The sequence below is a fragment of the Ylistrum balloti genome, unplaced genomic scaffold (genome assembly GCF_031769215.1).
Source record: "Ylistrum balloti isolate Yb309-2 unplaced genomic scaffold, AGI_CSIRO_Ybal_v1 Utg370010, whole genome shotgun sequence".
In the NCBI taxonomy this organism is placed as follows: Eukaryota; Metazoa; Mollusca; class Bivalvia; order Pectinida; family Pectinidae; genus Ylistrum; species Ylistrum balloti.
In genome coordinates, this window is record NW_026782083.1 from 1,637,992 (window position 1) to 1,660,284 (window position 22,293).

The 22,293-nt window shown below is 33.7% G+C and overlaps 1 protein-coding gene across 1 annotated transcript in view; it reads left to right on the forward strand.

Moving 5' to 3' along the window:
- The first annotated feature begins 3,545 nt into the window (after positions 1-3,545).
- Positions 3,546-22,293, forward strand: part of LOC132548348 (uncharacterized) — a 47,248-nt gene continuing 28,500 nt past the window's right edge. Inside the window, exons 1-2 of the mRNA XM_060212204.1 lie at positions 3,546-3,624; positions 3,981-4,207. Coding sequence (XP_060068187.1) covers positions 3,546-3,624; positions 3,981-4,207 — 306 coding nt within the window. The remainder of the gene's footprint in view (positions 3,625-3,980; positions 4,208-22,293) is intronic.

The window sequence follows — 22,293 nt, forward strand, 5'->3', positions numbered from 1 at the left end:
AAGTTTTTTCGGTTACATATTTGTTGATTTTCAAACTCTACAATCATAAGAGCTTATACCAGCACTTAAGTGTCATAGAATTCTAAATGAACGCAATATTGTAAAATGTTTATATTAATTTATTACCTCTCCTTGAAGATCCAGAATAATAATATCTAAAAAATATTCTGAAACTATGCTGAAGAACGACAATCGCTTCATTCATATTTGACCTGAATTTATATGCCTTCTTTTTAATTAATACGACATAAATTATCAATGGATCAAAAGATCCACATCTATGTAAGTCGAAAGGAAAATCATTATAGAAATTATTTTGGATTTTATGACACACAGGAAGGCTTTCAATATTAATTTACAGCATAGTAATGGTATCTACTTAATATAAAGGTTGTTTTACTGGAGTCCGCATAAACACTTGGTACGTATGTCCTGTATTATATGTTCATTCATTTCATGTCTTATTCACGTTTAAGGTTCCACGAGAAAATGGAATTACCGACATTTCAACAGAATCTTAATTCAATTTCAAAATTGGGGAAACTGGGGCATTATATTCACAAAAGATAAATATTTACGTGGCGTCCCATGAAAAAGATAATATGTATTCTGGGAGCGTCTTCTGCGTAATTCACGACACCTGTAATGTTAATATGGTCATTTAAAAGTAAGAAATGCCATGTTTCCAAAGTTTCAAAACAAAAAAAAAAAACAAAAAAAAAAAAAAAAAAAAAAAAAAAAAACATCAAACATGATGATATCGCACAAAAAACCAATGTCGTGATATTAAATTTTTTGTTTGAATCTTAAACTTCTTCAGTTATCATGTCTTTTATTCAGTAAATTGTATCATCTGGCATTAGCATCAAAGACATCAAACTTGATATCGCTCAAAAAACAATGTCGTGATATACGTTTTTGTTTGAATTTTAACCTTCTACAATTATCCTGTCACGTATCCATTAAGATTTATCATCTAGCTTTAGCACGTGCGAAACTATCTCGGATCTCTGCCATATGGTTTATTGTATAATCCTTTATTACACTGCAATATATTTCATACCTGTGGTATCATGTGATCACTGTCTGACTCAAACAAAATTGTATGCACATCTATACTTGGACACTTGAAAAATGAATCGTGAAAGTTTTAGGGTTTATCATTAATTGATCAACAGATCTGTGTGATTGTCCAACATACAGCGTTATTTTAATGACGTGCAATGTTGGTTCAATGACATGAAGAGTCAGTGAAATGACATAAAAAGCTAGCAAAATGGCATGAAATGTGAGTAAAATGACATGAAGAGTTTGTTTTAAATAGATAGCAAGTTGAATTACATATCAACAAAATATGAACAAAAGCAAAATTAACATGAGAATTTTTTTCAGTGTCCAAGGGGAATGAAACCATGTGTTCCGTAATGGAAAGTGTCTTCTGCTTCATCGACGACACCCGCCTTGTTAACCTTTGTCAATCCAAGTATGTAATGTTCCCAAATTAGAACAACAACGGAATCACCAAGCTTACAAATAAGCATAAAGCATTCAATACTTCAACTTATATCGTACTGGGGCATAAATTATTTCACAATGAGATCATTATGATGACAGTAAAGCTAACCAATACTATGCATAAACCTGCACCATGTATTGGTGATGCGGGGTTGTTGCTATTCAGAAATGGAAAATTCACAATAGAGAATTGAAATTGTCACATGTATCACAAAGATAGTTGGAAAGCGGTCCATGTTGGTATCGTTGTAGGAAAAAATCGAGATAAACGGCTGATGTAAAAGAGTCCGCTGTGATTTTAATTTTCCATTCAGGTGGGTACATGCAATGGACATGGTCAATTAATCTATTAACATCTAAAAGCAAGACGTCATTCAGATATACGAAAGTAAAATTTAAGGAATTGGCAAGGTTTTTGTGGTCTGTTTGGATAAATTAAGTCTCGTATGAAAACAAATCCAGGAGAGTGGCACAGTTAGTTAGATCCGTTGATGTATGGACTGTTCTCATTTGAGAACGTGACATTTCTGACTGGGACTGACCAAGGTTTACATGGCGGGTGTCGTTTAAGAAGAGGAAGACGCTTACTCTAATGGAACGCCTAGCCCTATCCTCCTAAGTACTTTTTCAGGAATTTCCATGCAAATCTGTCTTTTGTTCATATTTTGCTCCAGTTTAACAGAATTTGAGTTTGCCATGTTGGTATTTTCTTGATGTTTTTGGGTAAATAATTAGGTGAAAAAGCAATAAAAACAGTATATATGGATTCTTGTAAATTTCACGAATAAACGAGAGAGGTCCTTATCATAAATAGGCAACCTGAATCATTGTAATACAGAAGCCGATTTGCCTTAATTTCTTCTTTGGATAAATAAGAAGTGTAGATGGTAAATAGATTGCAGAAAAACACACAAAATGATAAAAATATACTGTGGTCATTTCGGCTACCCTTTCTTTAATGCTGGGTCATAGATTTTTTCTATAATCAGTTGACCATTTCGTCAAGCTATTTCCGACCTCAGTAATATATAGGATTATAATACAACCGAAAAGATGGTCGATTAGGTACCATCTTGCGCACAACGTACCTCAGTGCTAGTACGCTCCACACTTGTCATTTGTCTGATGAAGGTGTAGTCATCGAAACATCACACTCTAATCTTCAACTGGTTGTGTTATAAAACTTTCTATTCTATCGACATTACCAAACCGAAGAAAATGTTCCGAAATTTCTAAGGGATTACTTTTCATACACTATTTACACTATTGTCTCGTAGTTGATAAGACACGATTCAAAACGCATGGTTTTATCGTCGCGAATCGTAAAACAATAATTAAAAAAATCATAATATTTACGGTAATGAAGAAACAACCCTGTATTCGAAGAAAAAACAATTTAGAACAATAGTGTAGGCACAGATTAATAATGGTCGGTATGTAAAGTGTATTGGTCAACATTTAGAAAACCCAGACTGATTACCAAAAAACCTTATCTTCAACTTTACTTTTATCTCACACTTAACTTAAATAACGAATTTCATTTTGTGTGAAATTCAGGGGTAACGTTTAGCGTCATGAAATAGAACCGAAATCTGAGATGAAAAAACTATTGTCGTTTGCAAAATTCGCACTTCGTTCATAAAAAAAAGAAATGAGCAACAAATTCGAGACCGTATTTATGGAATTCCGTCAAATAAGTTATCATAATAAGATAAAGATAATTAACTTTTCTGTGAGAACAACATTTATTTAGTTTGTCATGATCCTTAACATCTGTGTAAATAGAAATGTATGTTTAACTCTTATACGCTAATGCATAATAAATTATCATGTATAAGGTAAAGCAAGGTCACGTTTGAGTTATTAAGGATGACTGTGACTAGTCCACGCACCTTGATTACAAATTGGACAGGGCTTAACACTGTACAGGAACAGACAGTTTTACCTGTCAGTATGTCGGTAACATGGCTTTAGGAGCAGGGGAGATGAAGTGGATCTGAGTTTTATACCTATATTTCATGTATTAGAAGATGTATTCAAGTAATATTTGGATCATTTATGTTATGATTTGTAATTCGTTTATGCTGACATCGTCACAAGAATCCACAGGTAAGTTTTCTCTGCATGTTCCTCAGTTGTAACCATGTTTTAAGATATATTACAGTGGAGTGTCAGAACCATGTAATTCGTGTCTTCACTGCCATACAAAGCTTGTAAAATTCTTTAAAGAGAAAACAAACGAGATATCTTGCCATTAAACAACACATTCTATATAATATAATCTGTTAACATTCTGAACAACACGAACTCACAAAATTCTTCTACGATCTAACATTTATGGTATCTAATAGAAATGAAGAAATTCATTTTTTTTCCCCATACGTTTTTTTTTTTTAAAGATTTTTAATTCTCTTTTCTCTGAATATTTGTAATCTCAGTGATAATGAATCATTTTATATTTGTAGATAACAGTGAAAACGTCACTGTCGAAATCCCGGATTATATTGAAAATTCAAAAGACTGCATTTTCCCTTTGAATTTCGAGTTAACACTAAAATTTCAAAATGGAAGTATTCTATCCATGCTCCTTACGAGGAACACTAACCTACATGTAAATGGACCATTATACGTGATAAGGAGGACACCCAAGGGAACTACAATGGTTATACAAGATAAACTACAAGAAATACAGGTTGGTAATTAATCAGTCTATCATGTCTGATAGCCATTTGATATGACAAATGTTACTTACATTTCCTCTTGAATTTTATTGTTTTGTTTTTTTCTTTTTCTGTTTTTTTTTTTCAGTATTCGATTTTATTGTAATTGTTTATTTTGGTCTTTTGAATAGCAACCGTTTCATTACAAGTGTGTGATAAAAACAGTCGGAATGGAGTATAAGTTTATTTGCCTTTATTTTCAATGTTCGCCTATGATTACAATCGGGTTGTTATGAAAAATAAATGATATGTTGACCATATATGGTTAATGGTTATCAGGTCTATATACGCTATAATATTTGATCTCACACATCAAATTATATGTATACATAAGTAATATTTGTATAAGGTAATACATGTAATGGTAGACGTACAGCCATGACGGTAGAACTTTTACTTCCTGATGGCCCCGGGTGACTTCAGGTGAATCATGATAGATAGGACTCAATTATAATACTAACACTATCATGGTATTAGTTCAAATTAGCATAGCTATATCTACAATGATTTTCGAACGAAATCAATTTTATTTCCTTTTGTAATAAATCCTTAGGAGTACAGATATACCACATCACTGCTAGCATTACATATTGTCAATGGCATGGAAATAATTCTCACTGGTGGTCTATATGCACAGGTTTTTTTTATTATTTCTTCTTCAATGTTATCTTTTGTTAGACATAGTAACAGTTCTCAATGGTTGTCGGTATGTAAGGTTATTTAGTTTTAAAGTGTTGCCCACTGATAAACACGGAAACAGTCCTCGGTGGCTGTCGGTATGTACAGTTATTTATTTTCTAAGTGTTGCCCACTGATAAACATGGAAACAGTCCTCGGTGGCTGTCGGTATGTACAGTTATTTATTTTCTAAGTGTTGCCCACTGATAAACATGGAAACAGCCCTCGGTGGCTGTCGGTATGTACAGTTATTTATTTTCTAAGTGTTGCCTACTGATAAACACGGAAACAGTCCTCGGTGGCTGTCGGTATGTACAGTTATTTATTTTCTAAGTGTTGCCTACTGATAGACATTAAAACAGCCCTCGGTGGCTGTCGGTATGTACAGTTATTTATTTTCTAAGTGTTGCCTACTGATAAACATGGAAACAGCCCTCGGTGGTAGTCAATATGTCTAGATTTTTAAAAATATTTTTAGCGTCACCTCATGTCGTTAGATATGGAAACAGCTCCCGATGGTTGTTGAAATGTATACAGTTTTGATCTTATATAAGGTATCAAAAGACTCGTATTTATTCAAACCAATTTTCATTCCTCAAGAAGGAGGAGATTTTTAGCCTTCTTTTCGTCAGTGGTTTACTATATGAATTATCAAAAACGTAAATGTTTTCCCTAGAATCAAAACATTTGGTAAAATTTACGATATTTTCCTACTACTGTAGATAAAACTTGAGAAGAAGAAACCACGTGACTATGACAAGCCTATAGCCCATCGGGGTGGAATGTTGACACGTCAAAAACAAATGTAAACAAAAATACTATCTTATGAGAAAGCTGGAATCAGATAGGTATTATTTATCATTATTATTCATTACCGTACATCAAAGGGAGAGCATCACGTAATTATACCGAAAAAAATTACGTTTCAATTTTACCTTTATAGAAATTTTGTTTGGAAAATTGTCATGTTTACGAGTACATGCTATGGAGAAAGGTGTACGTCTGTCACGTGATTAGGATAAGAACTAGTCTGCATTGAAATAATCACTCCATTTGAACATGTTTTGTTGATGAAGATAAGACGTAACTGATGTTATCTTCAGACGATTACAGCAGCAGCGATTGTCAAGCGTTACATACAGAGGCTACCAATTAAGTGTTTGTGAAAACGACGTCAGATATAGTGCCAGAATATCCGTATGCACCTTTCTATATTAGCAAGGGTAAAAGATCTTTCCGACAAGCATCTTAGTCCTCTCAAACAAATAACTTACTTCAATCCTGTCAAACACAGGCAATTATCTTAGTCCTGTCAAACACAGACAATCATATTAGTCCTCTCCAACCAACCATCTTACTTCAATCCTGTCAAACACAGACAATAATCTTAGTCCTGTCAAACACAGAAAATTATCTTGGTCCTCTCAATACAGACACACTGAATATTACATAAGTCCTGTCAAACACAGACAATTATCTTAGTCCTGTCAAACACAGACAATTATCTTAGTCCTGTCAAACACAGACAATTATCTTAGTCCTGTCAAACACAGACAATTATCTTAGTCCTGTCAAACACAGACAATCATCTTAGTCCTCTCCAACCAACCACTTACTTCCATCCTGTCAAACACAGACAATTATCTTTGTCCTGTCAGACTCATTTAATCAAAATATTCCCGTCAAACACCATTGGCAACAATACTCCTGTCAAACACCGGCAGCAACAATACACCCGTCAACCATCTGTAGCAACAATACTCCCGTTAAACATCTGTAGAAACAATACTCCCGTCAAACAACACAACAACAATACTCCCGTCAACCATCTGTAGCAGCAATACTTCCGTCAACCATCTGTAGCAACAATACTCCCGTTAAACATCTGTAGAAACAATACTCCCGTCAAACAACACAACAACAATACTCCCGTCAACCATCTGTAGCAGCAATACTTCCGTCAACCATCTGTAGAAGCAATACTCCCGTCAAACCACGGTAGCAACAATACTCCCGTCAAACAACACAACAACAATACTCCCGTCAACCATCTGTAGCAGCAATACTTCCGTCAACCATCTGCAGCAACAATACTCCCGTCAACCATCTGTAGAAACAATACTCCCTTCAAACCTCGGTAGCAACAATACTCTCGTCAAACAACACAACAACAATACTCCCGTCAAACATCGGTAGCAACAATACTCTCGTCAAACACCGGCAGCAACAATACTCGCGTCAAACCTCGGTAGCAACAATACTCCCGTCAAACATCTGTAGCAACAATACACTCGTCAAACATCGGCAGCAACAATACTCCCGTCAAACATCGACAGCAACAATACTCCCGTCAAACATCTGTAGCAGCAATACTCCCGTCAACCATCTGTAGCAGCAATACTCCCGTCAAACATCGATAGCAACAATACTCCCGTCAACCATCTGTAGCAGCAATACTCCCGTCAAACATCGATAGCAACAATACTCCCGTCAACCATCTGTAGCAACAATACTCCCGTCAACCATCTGTAGCAACAATACTTCCGTCAAACCTCAGTAGCAACAATACTCCCGTCAAACATCGACAGCAACAATACTCCCGTCAAACATCTGTAGCAACAATACTCCCGTCAAACACCGGTAGCAACAATACTCCCGTCAAACACCGGCAGCAACAATACTCCCGTCAAACATCGGCAGCAACAATACTCCCGTCAAACATCGGCAGCAACAATACTCCCGTCAACCATCTGTAGCAACAATTCACCCGTCAAACATCAGTATCAGCAATACTCCCGTCAAACATCGGCAGCAACAATACACCCGTCAAACATCGGCAGCAACAATTCATCCGTCAAACATCGGCAGCAACAATACTCCCGTCAAACATCTGTAGCAACAATACTCCCGTTAAACATCTGTAGCAACAATACTCCCGTCAAACATCGGTATATACTCCCATCAAACATCGTCTAGCATTGGGAGTATCCTGAATCATTTTCAGAACTATCAGTTCTGTATGTTTTTATAAAAAAACAAGTCAAATACACCGAATACAATTTGTCATTTGTAAGGGTTGTCCAAGGGGTCGTTAACAACCCAAGGGTATTATTTTTTTCCAATATCAAGATCTCTCAAAGTTACACGTCATTTTATTTTTACGATATGAAAGTTACAATCCTTGCTGCTGTTGCTGCCGGTGTATAGTTTGGACAGAACATATAAGATATATATCACAGAAGTTTAACCGATAATAAATATACCAGCTGACCTCAACAGGTGCCCCGGGGTATTCCTTGGTGTATAGTCAATGGAGGTCAGGTAGAAGGTCAAGTAAGTATACATCTGTCTTTGGTGACCCGCACGGACAGGTCAGTTCACTGACTGATCAGTGACCAGTAGTGTAACATAATGCCTAATTTGCTCCGATGTATAGCTGGAGGGGTTTTTAAGTAGCTACAGCAAAGATCACTTTGTCAGTGATCATAAACTCACTTCTGTCACGTAACTGACGGTACAGTGTCAACAAGACACCAAAACAAAACGAAATTCACCATGACTGGCTACCTGTAGCTAAAATCATCACAAAACTGGTTCCTTCCTTCTATGTTTTATCTACTGAAAATAGCGCTGCCGTAATATCTCCTGTCGATTTACAATAAAAGTAAAGAACGATCAGAAGGTCCGCAACAAAGTAAAGACGTTTTGTTAATCAGCAACAAAGTAAAGACGTTTTGTTAATCAACAACAAAGTAAAGACGTTTTGTTAATCAACAACAAAGTAAAGACGTTTTGTTAATCAACAACAAAGTAAAGACGTTTTGTTAATCAACAACAAAGTAAAGACGTCATTTCGGTCAGCAACAACATTACGGACGTTTAGTAAGCTAACAAACAAAACGAAAGTCTCAATGTAGGTCAGAAACATAGTTAAGGGTATTATGAATGTTAGCGACAAATTGAAGTCATTATCTGGGTTTAAAGAAAGAAAATTAACGAATTCGTATGTTGGAAAAAAATAATAATAAAAAAATGACGAGCGAGATGTATATCAGTGGCAATATTGAGGACGTCATGTATGTCAGTAACAATACTTAAGACGTCATCAATAACAAAATTAAGGACGTCATGTATATAGTAACAGAATTAAGGACGTCATGTTTATCAGTAACATAATTAAGGACGTCATGTTTATCAGTAACAAAATTAAGGACGTCATGTATATCAGTAACAAAATTAAGGACGTCATGTTTATCAGTAACATAATTAAGGACGTCATGTTTATCAGTAACAAAATTAAGGACGTCATGTTTATAGTCCTTGACATCATATCAACATATATGACTACACCAAGAACGGCATGTAGCTCAGATGTTGAACCAGTGATATTATGATATCTTAATGCCTTCTGTATGTCATTTACTCTGCCCAGAGCATTATGTACGTCAGTTACTGTGCCCAGGACAGTATGTAGGCCAATTACTATGGCAAGGAAATTATATAGGTCAGGTACATTGCCCAGGATTTAATGTAGCCCAGTTACTATGTCAAGGACATTATGTAGGTCAGTGAAGTAATAAAGGACAATAAGGTATCAGTAGGTCAATAAAGGACATCATTTAAGACAGTTGCTTCAGGAAGGTGATGATGTTGGTAGTTATAGAGGATAGGACATTATGTAGGTCAGTAACTATATCAAGGAGATTATTTAAATAAGTTACTTCATACCGGACATTATGTAGACTAGTTACTATATCAAGGAGATTATGTATGTTAGTAACTAAGTAATGTTATGTAGGCTAGTTACGAACATTTTGACACTAAGATCATTAACTACATAGACGACAATACGTAGTTCAGACACTAAATTAAACACACTATGTAGATCAGTGGCTATATAATGGAGACAAACAATTTTACAGAAGACAAAGTGAAAAACACCATTCAGTACAACATTGTTATTTTAAAACACTTATTCAGTATAGCTTAATATAGACTACAATTGCATCATCAGACGTAATTAAGAACGTAATGAGATACGTATGATTTACCATGATTGACGTAAGATTTTACACTTCAGGTCTGTAATCAGATTGATAAAATACTGTTACCTATGCAGAAATGTTCAAATCTTATTTATCTTTTCCATAATTGAGTAGTATGTCTGTTGATCATAAAAATATTTCGCAATTAATTAACATGATGATGATATCACGTTGTATAAACACCTAACGACAGCTTTACTTAATTGAGTTAGAAACGGGCGTATATCTCTCAGACCTGTTTTGATAGCAAGCTGTTTATGCTGTAATTTCCTCAGAAAAATCAGACTAAAAGAAAAGATATTACATACATTTAATACATAATCCTGAGCCTATTAAAATGACATATTATTATATATGTATTTACATGAGAATTAATATAACTGTTTCGTGTTATAAGTAAACTACATCCAGTTTTCTACACTGGTAAAGTTAAACTCGTGTGTCTCGTACCAATGTAAGGAAGCAGGTGATTTTCATTTTCAGAACTTATATGATAATTGATAAATACTGTTTTAATTAATTGCTGCATAATCTTTTTTTTCATATACCTTTATTAAGATAAGTTTAATTAAACATGATTTTCACATCATTAATATCTCATAATTATGTCTGTTCTTTGATTTTTCAGTCTTAAATTCAATAAAAAATATTGCATAATTTGTTAATATATGCATATACACCACGAAATCGTGTGATCGATGTATCTACACATAGACAATAGAGAATATTTTTACCTGATTTCCCCCCGAGATTGTTGGTAAAGCTAACAAGGCTGGAGTAAGTGACACGAGTATGCGTTTTATTGCACTGGAGAGTTGATTAGTTGACACTATGATGGCTACGTAATTGGTATATATGTGTTACACGACGTCAAAATAACAGACACGCATAAATAAATAAATTGATGGTCATTTACACTCACGGTATCTCTTTAATCATACATCGTATTATGCAATGCCAAAACTGGAAAATATATATAGTTCCTATAGTCCTCTTCCTACAAATCTCGTCAAACCAGGTGTTAACCACAGTTTCTATTTTGCTCCGATTCATGAAGGTAGACAGGCTCAGCATTCAGGGTATTAGGAATGCACATCTTGTATGATGATATTTCCTGTTTTTGTCGAAGAGTCTACAAAAGAGACAAAATTTAGAATTAAATGTTGTAGAGTCAAAGTATGAATTATATTGCATCACTCATTTGTTTCGTCCTTGTAGGATTCGTCAGTGATGCAAAGGGTCTAAATTTTGAAACCTAATTTGCCATTATTTGTAGCTGGTCTTACGCCTTAAATCTACAGAATTTACGTTGTGTAAAGTAAGAAAACACAATGAATTTGATACAAGAGTTTGATGCTTCCAGCCAATACAATTAAAAGGGGAAACTAGCAAGATATTCACCATCCATTTTACTTGCTAGTTTCCCTTTTTATCATGCTATAATATTATTATATATTAATAAAAAATACAAGATGTTGTCAGCAGCTTTTAGTTAGTGTGATACACACTCTTAAGACCTGTCAGTCAACATTAATTTAATAAAAATCATGTTAGATCAATGAAATATCTGAAAAAAAGTTTTCAATTCAATTTTGCTATTGTTTCACGTAACATTTCTTTCTATATTTACTTGAATCTGTTGTTTCCTTTCGTCCTTTTGTCATCAAACCTGCACCCACATTTGTTTTTAGTGCTGATGCGATGGTGTTAATCTTGTTTAAATTCAACATTTTACCGACCAAACTTACGTCTTAATATATTCTTGTTGTATGACACTTTGACACGTTTAAATTGAACGTGTCATGGACAAGCTTGGTGTCAATCTCCAACCAGGATATGCCAAGGAGTGTCGAGTGACGTTGTGTAATATATATCAAACACGGGTACAATTACGACAGGTAAATCAAATCTTGAACATATGAATCAACAACATTTCTGTATCTAATGTAATGTGCTGATTTATTGATATTTTTGGCCATTGTACCAATTCGTATCCATGTATGTATTTACATTGAGGTCCAGGTGTTCATATCACGTAATTCGACAATTAGTACAATTCCCAAACAAGCTTTTATGGGATGTCGTGGTGGTGTAGTGGTTAGGCAATCGGAAATGTTTCAAAATTTGTCCTTCTTCGTTAATTGTGTTACAATAGACAACTATTGGCTTCTTTGTTAGGCTTTCTGAATGACATATGGGCACGATGTGAAGAGAGCTATTTACAAAAAGTAGTCTAACATATTTAAGCTTTGGAGCTATTTTGATTTCGTGGGTGTTGACAGTGACGCCAATGTGACGCCTCCTACTGCTTCCGGTACAAAATGGCTGTTAAATTGAGCTCAACTTTTTTTAACCAACACTAATAAAGTAATTTGTTTCATGTTATATTAAATTCCACGGGAATCAAACGTAAATAGAAGTAAGTTATAAGTAAGTTATTCATTTCACTTTGTGCGCATGAGCACCAATTTAACTATATTAAAATAGTTGTCTAGTCATGTGTTGGTATCAATGTTAGGTAGAGAATGTGGTTATTATTGTTCCAGTATAATACTGCCACGTTTGAAAATCTAATGGATACTCTACAGAAGCCATGACAACAAGACTACTGGAGTACTCCAGAAACTAGCTTGGCGACATCATAGAATTATTGATGGTGTGGCACAAATCAGGTTTTTTAAACCTGTCCGTACGGATAGCCACGATTCTCCACCAAAAGGATGTTATTAACACCAGCAAAAATTTACGCAAGAAGTCTGTTCAAGGTAATATTCCATCATACTTTCAAAGCAGAATTACTCCTGTTTTTCAATTATAAACAAACGCTGTAACAACTGAATGTAGATGACCAAAGAACCACTCCTCTACTTATAACTGTGACCTAACTGGGCGCAAAGATTAAGGTGATGTAAGCAATAAACTTCGAGAGCTTTTTGTGAAGGGTCCTAAATATCGTGAAAACCTGTCCGTTAATTGATTATGAATTTCAAGATACTTATGGATTCCGTTGAAAATCATACCAGAGAATGGGTGAAGCGAAAGCATGCTGCGTTGAATTCTCAGTGTGATTAAAATTCACTCGGACCAGCATTCTTAAAATAATTTGCAGTTCGAAATCTAAAATGAAAACAAAACACAGGTCAGCATTCTTCGATCCTGATATCAAATCCACACTTCAAAAAATGACCAGAATCGGAAATCAAGGACATCACACCCTCTTCTACATCAGCCGCTTATCGCGATCTATTCCTACAACGAAACCAACATGAGCAGATTTCTACTAAGCTGTATGATAAGCGTGTGAATGAATTTTCCATTTCTGAATAGCAACAACTCTGCTTCCCAACCTATGTTGTCAACCGATGGCAATGTTGATTCGATACTCCCATTATCACAATTGTCGTGCAAGAAGTAGTCATCTGATGGACAAACTTATAACACAAGGTTTCGTTTAGCGATATGAAGCTGGACTTATTTGATTACGTTAGTTTGCCTTTTAGTTCCGTTGTTGTATACCTTGTTCATTCGATAACGTGACATTACTTACTTGGATTGACTAAGACTTACGTAGCGGTAGTCGTCGATGATACAAAAGGCGCTTACTCTTCCGTACTTTTTCAGGATTCTCCGTGTAAATCTTTATTTTGTTCATACTTTACCCTGGTTTAATGAATAAGAGTTTGGATTATGATAATATCAATATGTTGCAATTTTCTTGTGTTTTTTTTTTACTTTACACTGTGCTATAATGCTGAATATTGTGTTTTATATGCTGATTTAGTCAAATACGAAGTACATAAAAAATATCAGCCTTCAATAAATACAAAAATCCATACATAATATCTTGTAATACGTAACTTTCCATTACATCAACATAATCACATTTTATACACCACATTAGCCCCATATATGTATTTTTTCATGTTTAATGTATATATGTTTCTTCACGGCCTCAATATGATTTCATTTCCTCCTCAGGACTGATAACCTCATTTTTATAACTAAATCAAGTCTCTTTATTTCTCGTATATCAGTCACGATTGAAGAAAAGTTTAAGTATAGAATAAGACCATTAATAAAATTATTATGATGAGAGTGATAGGTATGTCATCTGTATCATTATATTAAAACACTTCGATTGTCATTCGTCGTATGACTTTTTAAAAAATAAAATGGATGATTTTAAGAGAATATCCTTGAGAAAACGTCTAATATCAGTGACACCAATGAATTGTCCACTATCACTACCCACTCACATTGCTTTTTCTTTAGAACTAATACAGTTCATACTCAATAAATCAATAAACACATTGAAGAAGCGATGTCCATGAATATCCGGGTTTATTTAATGATCATTTTACTGATTCTAGCCATAGTTCAATAAATATAACACGGCCGATTGTGAACAGTTTATGGAACAGAAAATCAATTATGATAATTAAACTCATATTTGTTAGAATTGATAAATGGTTTTCGAATCATTTTAGGAATGATAAAGTTGGGTGTTGAAAATGGATCAAAACAACCGATGTGGTGTAGAAGTGAATTCAGCAGTTATTTAGTCAGAATCACCGTACCTTACAACAAAGAAATATTATCAGACAAAAAAGTATGAAATTCAATCACGTCTACCTGATGATGCTACAAGGCTATCAGATGTAACCATGTCCTGTTGTTTTAATCAGCCGAATGCTAAATTTAGTGTATAACTTGAGAAATGACTAGATTATTACTGTATATGCTAATGTCGTCACGGTGCCAAATGCCACGAATGACCTAATTTGGGAGGTTATTGAAGTATAGGCTACTGTACAACCTTGACTTGTTATGAATATAATCATACGCTAGCGCATCATCATAGCTGATGGTTTACATAAGTCCGTCTTAATATCATAATTTGTTTCTCATCATTTTGGTGGTTGTTATTGAGATAAGTCAATTCCGCAACTCTATCAATCATGCTTATTGGTGTGAATTGTGATAAAAACCAGAAAGGTAACTATATTTTATTAATTTAAAGCTATTGAAAGTGTGGTAACAGTAAGTATATCACACATCTATTCCTGTACACGAGCTTCCTGTAATCTCTTCTTGGTTTTTATTTCTAACGTCACCAATAGCAGGACAGGGACAAGGTAGTTGTGTGATGCAGTTTTCTTCCTAAACTTCTTAAAATATATCATACTTTAAAATCCCTAATACGTCTAGATTTGAATTAAAAAAATAAAACCAAATATCCCGCAAAGGTAGCCATTTCGCATTCCATTGACGATACCCGCAATACTTCCAGATTATACAATACAATGCTTTCTAGAAGAGAACCGGGCTAGCGAAAACGTTTCCAACAGACTAATAAGCGAGCACTGTCGATGTAGAAACAACATAGAAAGATTCAAATGTGTCTAAACAGTTAATACTCAGGTGCATATGATATCAAGTACGATGTATTTAGTCTTTATGTGACTACTAACGTTGTGATACACTAAGAAATGTGTTTATGTCTTCAAAATTTCTTCGGAAGAACAAATACTTTGTTATCCTAAGATTTCTATGAAATTTTCAACATATCAACTCAATTATATGACATGCTTAACTGATCTTTTCCATAATTTTATTCACATGATAGATAATAATTCGTCATTGACTATCCACTTCGTCTTTTCTGTCGATTAGATTTATTCGTTACAACCATTAAATTAATTAGTTTAAATTAAACTTAGTGATAGGAGAAACGATGAAACAGAAACATGACGGGGACACATGTGATAACAGAAACATGACGGGGTCACATGTGATAACAGAAATATGACGGGGTCACGTGTGATAACAGAAAGACGACGGAGTCACGTGTGATAACAGAAACATGGCAGGGTCATGTGTGATAACAGAACTATGATGAGTGGTCACGTAAAGTGACAGATACATGAACACAGAGTCAGGTGTGGTAGTGCCAGCGATATAATATGATATAATGATCTGATATTTTCGTTGTGAAAAAAACATTTTAATGATAGATGAATATATAATATGGATATATCAATAATAATTTGAAACTTATAAATCTTTTCTATATTTTTTGGACACTGAACATTTGAAATCACAACTCTAACAAACATACACGTTTAAATAACATACATACACATCTTTATGTACATACACTCATACATGCAGGTATAACATTTATGTATGTATGTATAAATATTATAACTGCATAACAATAATGATAGTATAAATAGGTAAAAGTTGTCAATTTTGTTAAATGTGCTATTTTTTTGTGGTAGTGACAGACTCATGTGTGGTAGTGACACAGATATGATGACTGAGTCACGTGTGATAGTAACAGAGATGTAATGACTGAGTCACGTGTGATAGTAACAGATATTTGATGACAAAGTCGCGTGTGATAGTAACAGAGATGTAATGACTAAGTCACGTGTGATATTAACAGATATTTGATGACAAAGTCGCGTGTGGTAGTGACAGAGAAGTAATGACTGAGTCACGTGTGAAAGTAACAGAGTCATGTGCGGTGACAGAGTCATTTAGCTGTAACGACATGATGTGTATATGTTTGTTTTATAGACCGCGTGATTCAGCTTTGTGCTTATGTGTAAATACTGCGGAATGTTTTCTGTCATATATGTAAATAGATATACAAACATATATTTTTTGTGCATTGATTTCGTCTTGTTCAGTTAGAGAACAAAATGTTAAAATACAATCCTTCACTGCGTTCATGAAGTACAAATATTAATATTCGTTAATTCAAAAGTAGAATATAATTTAGGTATTTGTTTTTGACAATTCAGCATTAATAACAGAGCTACATCATTTACATGAGGTCACGTCAATATGAACTTTGTTTGATATCTCTGGACACTTTTTATTTTATTTATTTCTGATGTATGCAATACATCTTGATTTAGTTACATTTGTAAATACACAATTAGCAACGTGTAGCTCCTGTCTGCGTTTCCAAAGCCTACATCGTATACATAAACGATGTCGTCACGATCTTGCCAGGGGCCATTTCTCCAGGGCCTTGATATTCAGTTACCAGTTAGCTTAACGAAAACACAACGATTGATTCTGATATTTTTAAAATTTTGATAACATAATGTAACTTTTAACTAATTGTACACAGACAGGAACTAAAACACTTAAATGTTTTTACAGGGGAAGTTTGAAATAAATTGTTTTTACTTTAAACAATTTAGATACATGTACAATAGTTTAATGATACCACGTAAATGTCTTTTTAGACTCGGAAAGAATGGAACATCTTGGCCTAGGTCTGCAAATCACCTATTCTCAAGAATCCAGTTCATATTATTATTATTGTTATTTTCGTTTCTTGAGTTGCCCTCTATTGATATCTTTAAATTAAATGTCAGATGCATTGAATTTCATATTCTGTTTCCCAATGCGGGGAGATGGAGCCAGATATAGAATGTAGCCATCTATAGTGATTTGATCCATCTCTTAATCAACGACAGCAAATTATACTTTATATTTTTTATAATATTCAATAGAAGTCATTAATTCAATAATCAAATCAAAATTACTAAATCACCAATTATCCCTTTCCCTTGTAACATAATCAGGTTGGGTGTAGTTAACATAACACTTTATCTTAACATTAGTGTATTCGCAAGTGATCATAATTCAAATCACCGTATATTTATTGCTTATCACACAATTTTACCGTTAGCAGTGTTATTACACCCATTACACGTGTTTCTGAGGTACACGCTGATTCAATGAATGTTCCTTTTTCCATTATGACGTCATATTTCATGGCGTCATTTGCATTTCAATTTCAAAAATATTTTACGGAAATAATGACAAAAGGATTGGATAACAGGCAAAGTCTATAAAGTCCTCTCCTAGAACAGCAACATGCACAATGATACAAACATGGGCGTAATATAAACACATTAAAGATAATTTAAATGTGGAACAGGGAGACAACTTCAGGGGATTGAATCTTGAATAGTTTTCTTATTCATTACACTTCAACCCTTTTAAAAAAAACTAAATTACATTAAAATTGAAGATTCATGTTACAAGCTGTGTTTGCATAAACAACTGATGATACCGAATTTCCTCACCTTAACAAATACAGCACATCCTCCGATGAAAGTTAGAAATTCAATCCTATCTGACAGTTTATAATGTGCAATTTAAATGTTAAATGTAACGTTTAAAATATTAATGTTTCTGGAATTCATATGTAAAGAGCTGCATTATAATATTAATTTACATATGTGAAAATAGTTCTACTTTCTGTCTTTTCTCTCCAAGCAACACACTCTATTGTATACTTAAATCAAAACAAGAATAGAGAACAACATTCAATTACTTAATAATATTTTCGTTGTGAAAAATACTTCTAATGATAGATAGTTATACAATATACATATATTAATAATTGTAAACTGATAAACCTTTTCTATAATTTCTGGACATTGAACACTAATTGTTGTTTCAAAAACACAATTCAAAAATACATACACGTATACATTCTAAATAACATACACACCCTCATGCACATACACTCATACATGCAGATGTAACATTTATGTATGTATATATAAATGTTATATCTGCATAACAATAGAAAAAGTATAAATAGGTCTGATTGATTTGTTAATTATTAATTGTAATATTTGAAACTCTTTGAACCAAAAAGATAAAGAGATACTCAGTGAGAATAGCTATGTTTTCAATTTCATTACAACTATCACAACCATTGACGAAAATATCCAGTGGTAGGTGATCACGAGTTTCAGGTGTTATCGTTTGGCGAAGTTTGATACAGAGACCATTATGTCTACTACATTCAAAGACAAAGAAGTGAGATGCAGTTTCAAGACAAATATCACAAGAACACATGGGTGAATCAGAAAGGTGATCTTTGTAACGGTCATAATTAAACCTTCTTGCATTGTTCCTTAGATGAAAGAAAATAATGTTGATTTTTCGATTTCCTAATAATCTAAAAACAGAGGTTTTTTATTGGTAGCTTGGTTCTGTGTTATTGTTTTTATAGAGTGAACATTTTGAAGATCGGAGGCAATTGAATATGGATGGATACATGTTATTGGATAATCAGATAGTTTAACCAATAGATTAACAGACTTGTATCGTGAAGATATGGCTTAATAAATACCTTCAGATAATCTAATGGATCCTTATGTAGAATTTTATGTCTAATTTATACTTGATAATTCACTTTCTAAAGTTACGTAACCTTATTCTTTGTACAACCTGTAACCCATTTTATTTTTTATATTCTATAAGTATATTCAGTTATAGGTCTGATATAAAAGGTATAAATGATAATTTATGAATAAGGTTCCCAACAGCAGCAATAACAACATGTCAACATTATCAAAATCGAAAAGCAAATTCAAAACTAGAACAAAATATGAATAAAATAGATTTACACGGAGATTCCTGGAAACATACTGCCGGTGACCGATGAACCAAGCAAGACATTAACATGATAACGTAACACTTTCAGGGCACTAACAAATACACATAACTTTCAGTAACATCATAATATTATTGTATATGGATGTGACAGTTTGATGCCTCCGTCAGGGTAGTAGCAGAAACTGGATTGAAATAAGCCATCAATTTTAAGATGATTCACAAAGATGAAATATGATAGTGCATGTTAAATACATCAGTATTCATTTCTACGGTCACCGTCAATCCGATCTTATGTTAATGTTGGTGAATTGTATAGTAAACACGGACACAATATTACAATGGTTAACCATATTTACAACATACAAAACGTTAAACTAATGATAAATGGCTACTCACTCACTAATCAAAATTATATTAAACATGAAGGAACAGATATGTTGTAAGTCCATTAATAAAACACTGAACAATACATCCATTAAATAATAAGTGATGTTTTGATTGAAGTTTCCGAACTTACTGAATACTTGCGTGACAGTGTTAACAGACAATAGTTTGTTATTATCGTTGGGTGCGGCCCACTTTTATTATCTAGTTTAATGAAAATTGAAATGATGCTGAGGCGGTTAAATTGGTTTACACACACATATTCAAGTATATGTCATGTCCCTTTGAACACATTCTTGGCAGGTCTGGGCCCGGAGTTCATGAACACTTCCAAAAATGACATTTAATGACTGTTGTTAACACTATTTGACCTTGACCTGAACTACTCAATTTTCTCCACCTCACGTTATGACATGACAGGTATAATGTTCGACACGAACAACATCAGATGATGATAGATGATACAACCATAATTGCGGTAGACTGTGTAGATCAATCATGGAGAATCGAGAAAGAGGTCTTTCTGGTACATATAATAAGATTGTCTGTCCCACAGATGTTGCTTGGCGGATTAGGAACCTGTAACTATATTTCATATCGCAGATTTATGAAACAGTGGTATGATACATTATAATCATTATCTGTCTCTGCTGTTTCTGATTCTAAATTTGAATTAAAATGTAATATTCATTTGTGTGTCTTTTGTACAATTATACAAATGACATATTTGACTTTTACCAGACAATCCTATGTTATTTATGGTACATCAGTTGTATGTTATACGTAAGCTTAAAAAAGAATTTATTATCGTTAGGAAATCTTAATGTAGTAAACTAGTAACGTGTAATCGTTAGATTAATATGTGATAAGGTATAGTTATCATTGTGTCTAGTATTCACGCTTTATGGTATGACAAGTATGAAATGTAGTTACAATAAAGTTATGACTTCCAACAGATTCCGTTGGGTTTCAATATCAATTACAATTAATTGCAAACATTCTTAAGTCGGTCAAGGCTTTATGGAATCTCGCCGGTAATTCCAATCGTTGCAATAAAAGTCATTCCTTCCGTGTATGTAAAAATTTACTCGTTTAAGTGTCAGTGTATCAAAGATTGTACAAAAAAGCACGCGCGTGTTAATACAACGTTTTCAACAAATTATGATTGCGATGCAATAAGAAAAAAATAACTACACAAGACATTCTTTCGAAATCATTCTATACTAAAAACCATAAAAATAACAGAATTTTGTTGATATTACACCTTCCGCTCGAGTTTTTAACATTTATTCAGTACAAATTGAAAATGCCTTATTCGCTCCAAGTTTCAACAATTTAGACCCTTAACTGACGAGTCCTAGCAAAACAAAATAGCTCAATGATCAAGTGTTGACTTCTGTATTTGTTTCTACTTAATCTAACGATAAACATCTGTTGTATATCTTTTGTTAATCATTTATTTATTGTTATATATAAATTAAAACTTATCATGATGACATACATATATAGACGGCTGTCCATTGTTCCGCTTTTAGAAATATCCTACCTGTGTTGTCATACAAACAAGCACATATAGCCATGCTGTCGGCAAGTGCAATTCAATTAAATATAAATGATAATCTACCTTTTCTCATAAAAACTACAAAATATTTTAATTCAGCAAAGAAAAATATCGTTAAAATCTTTACATAAATAAGTATGTGATTAATTGACTCGGTATCTTAGCCAAATGCTAAACTGAAGCTTGATTGAAAATGAAAGTTTAAACTAATGAACCTGTTTGAATTATACGTCTCAACCGCTGACTGAGTGTGCGTTTACTTTTGAATGTCGAGACATTATGCGCGTTTTGTTCAGAAGAAAACGTTTTGAAACATATGTAGCATACAAACATGAGAGATAGTTTGTAAGTTTTAAATACGCTTTTATCCGTGTCTAAGCTGATTTGTATTCATGAACGGTCTATTCGTTTAATTTTTACATACAAACCTTTTCTTATCAAAATACAGCAATGATATATCTTGTGTTACAATAGACCGTGGTTTTGACATTGTGTGGCTACACCATCAATATCATTTCCTTCATGCTCAGTATGCCGTTAATTTAAATAGCTATAGCATGATGTTAAGATACAACAATTATAATGAACAGAGATGATAAGTGGAACATCTCCGTGTTTCCACATTTCGGACAATATTTTCCAGATCACTAACAAAATTCGTCAGGAGGGGCAAACGATACAACGACTTATATGTAATAAGAAATACATGTTTTATTCTTACAGGGTATCAAGAGATGCGGGATGATAGAAATTATGGGAGGGTTTAACAGTCGTCACAGTGATCTATTTGAGAAACATTTTTTCTTTGTGTGAAATGACGTCACCTTAGATGCTAGCTAATTTGCCTGTTGATTCCGTTGTTGCATATTTGTTCTCATTATAACTGGACCATTCATTATTTGCATAGACCAAGATTTACATGATAGGTGTCGTTGATGGAGCAGAAGTCACT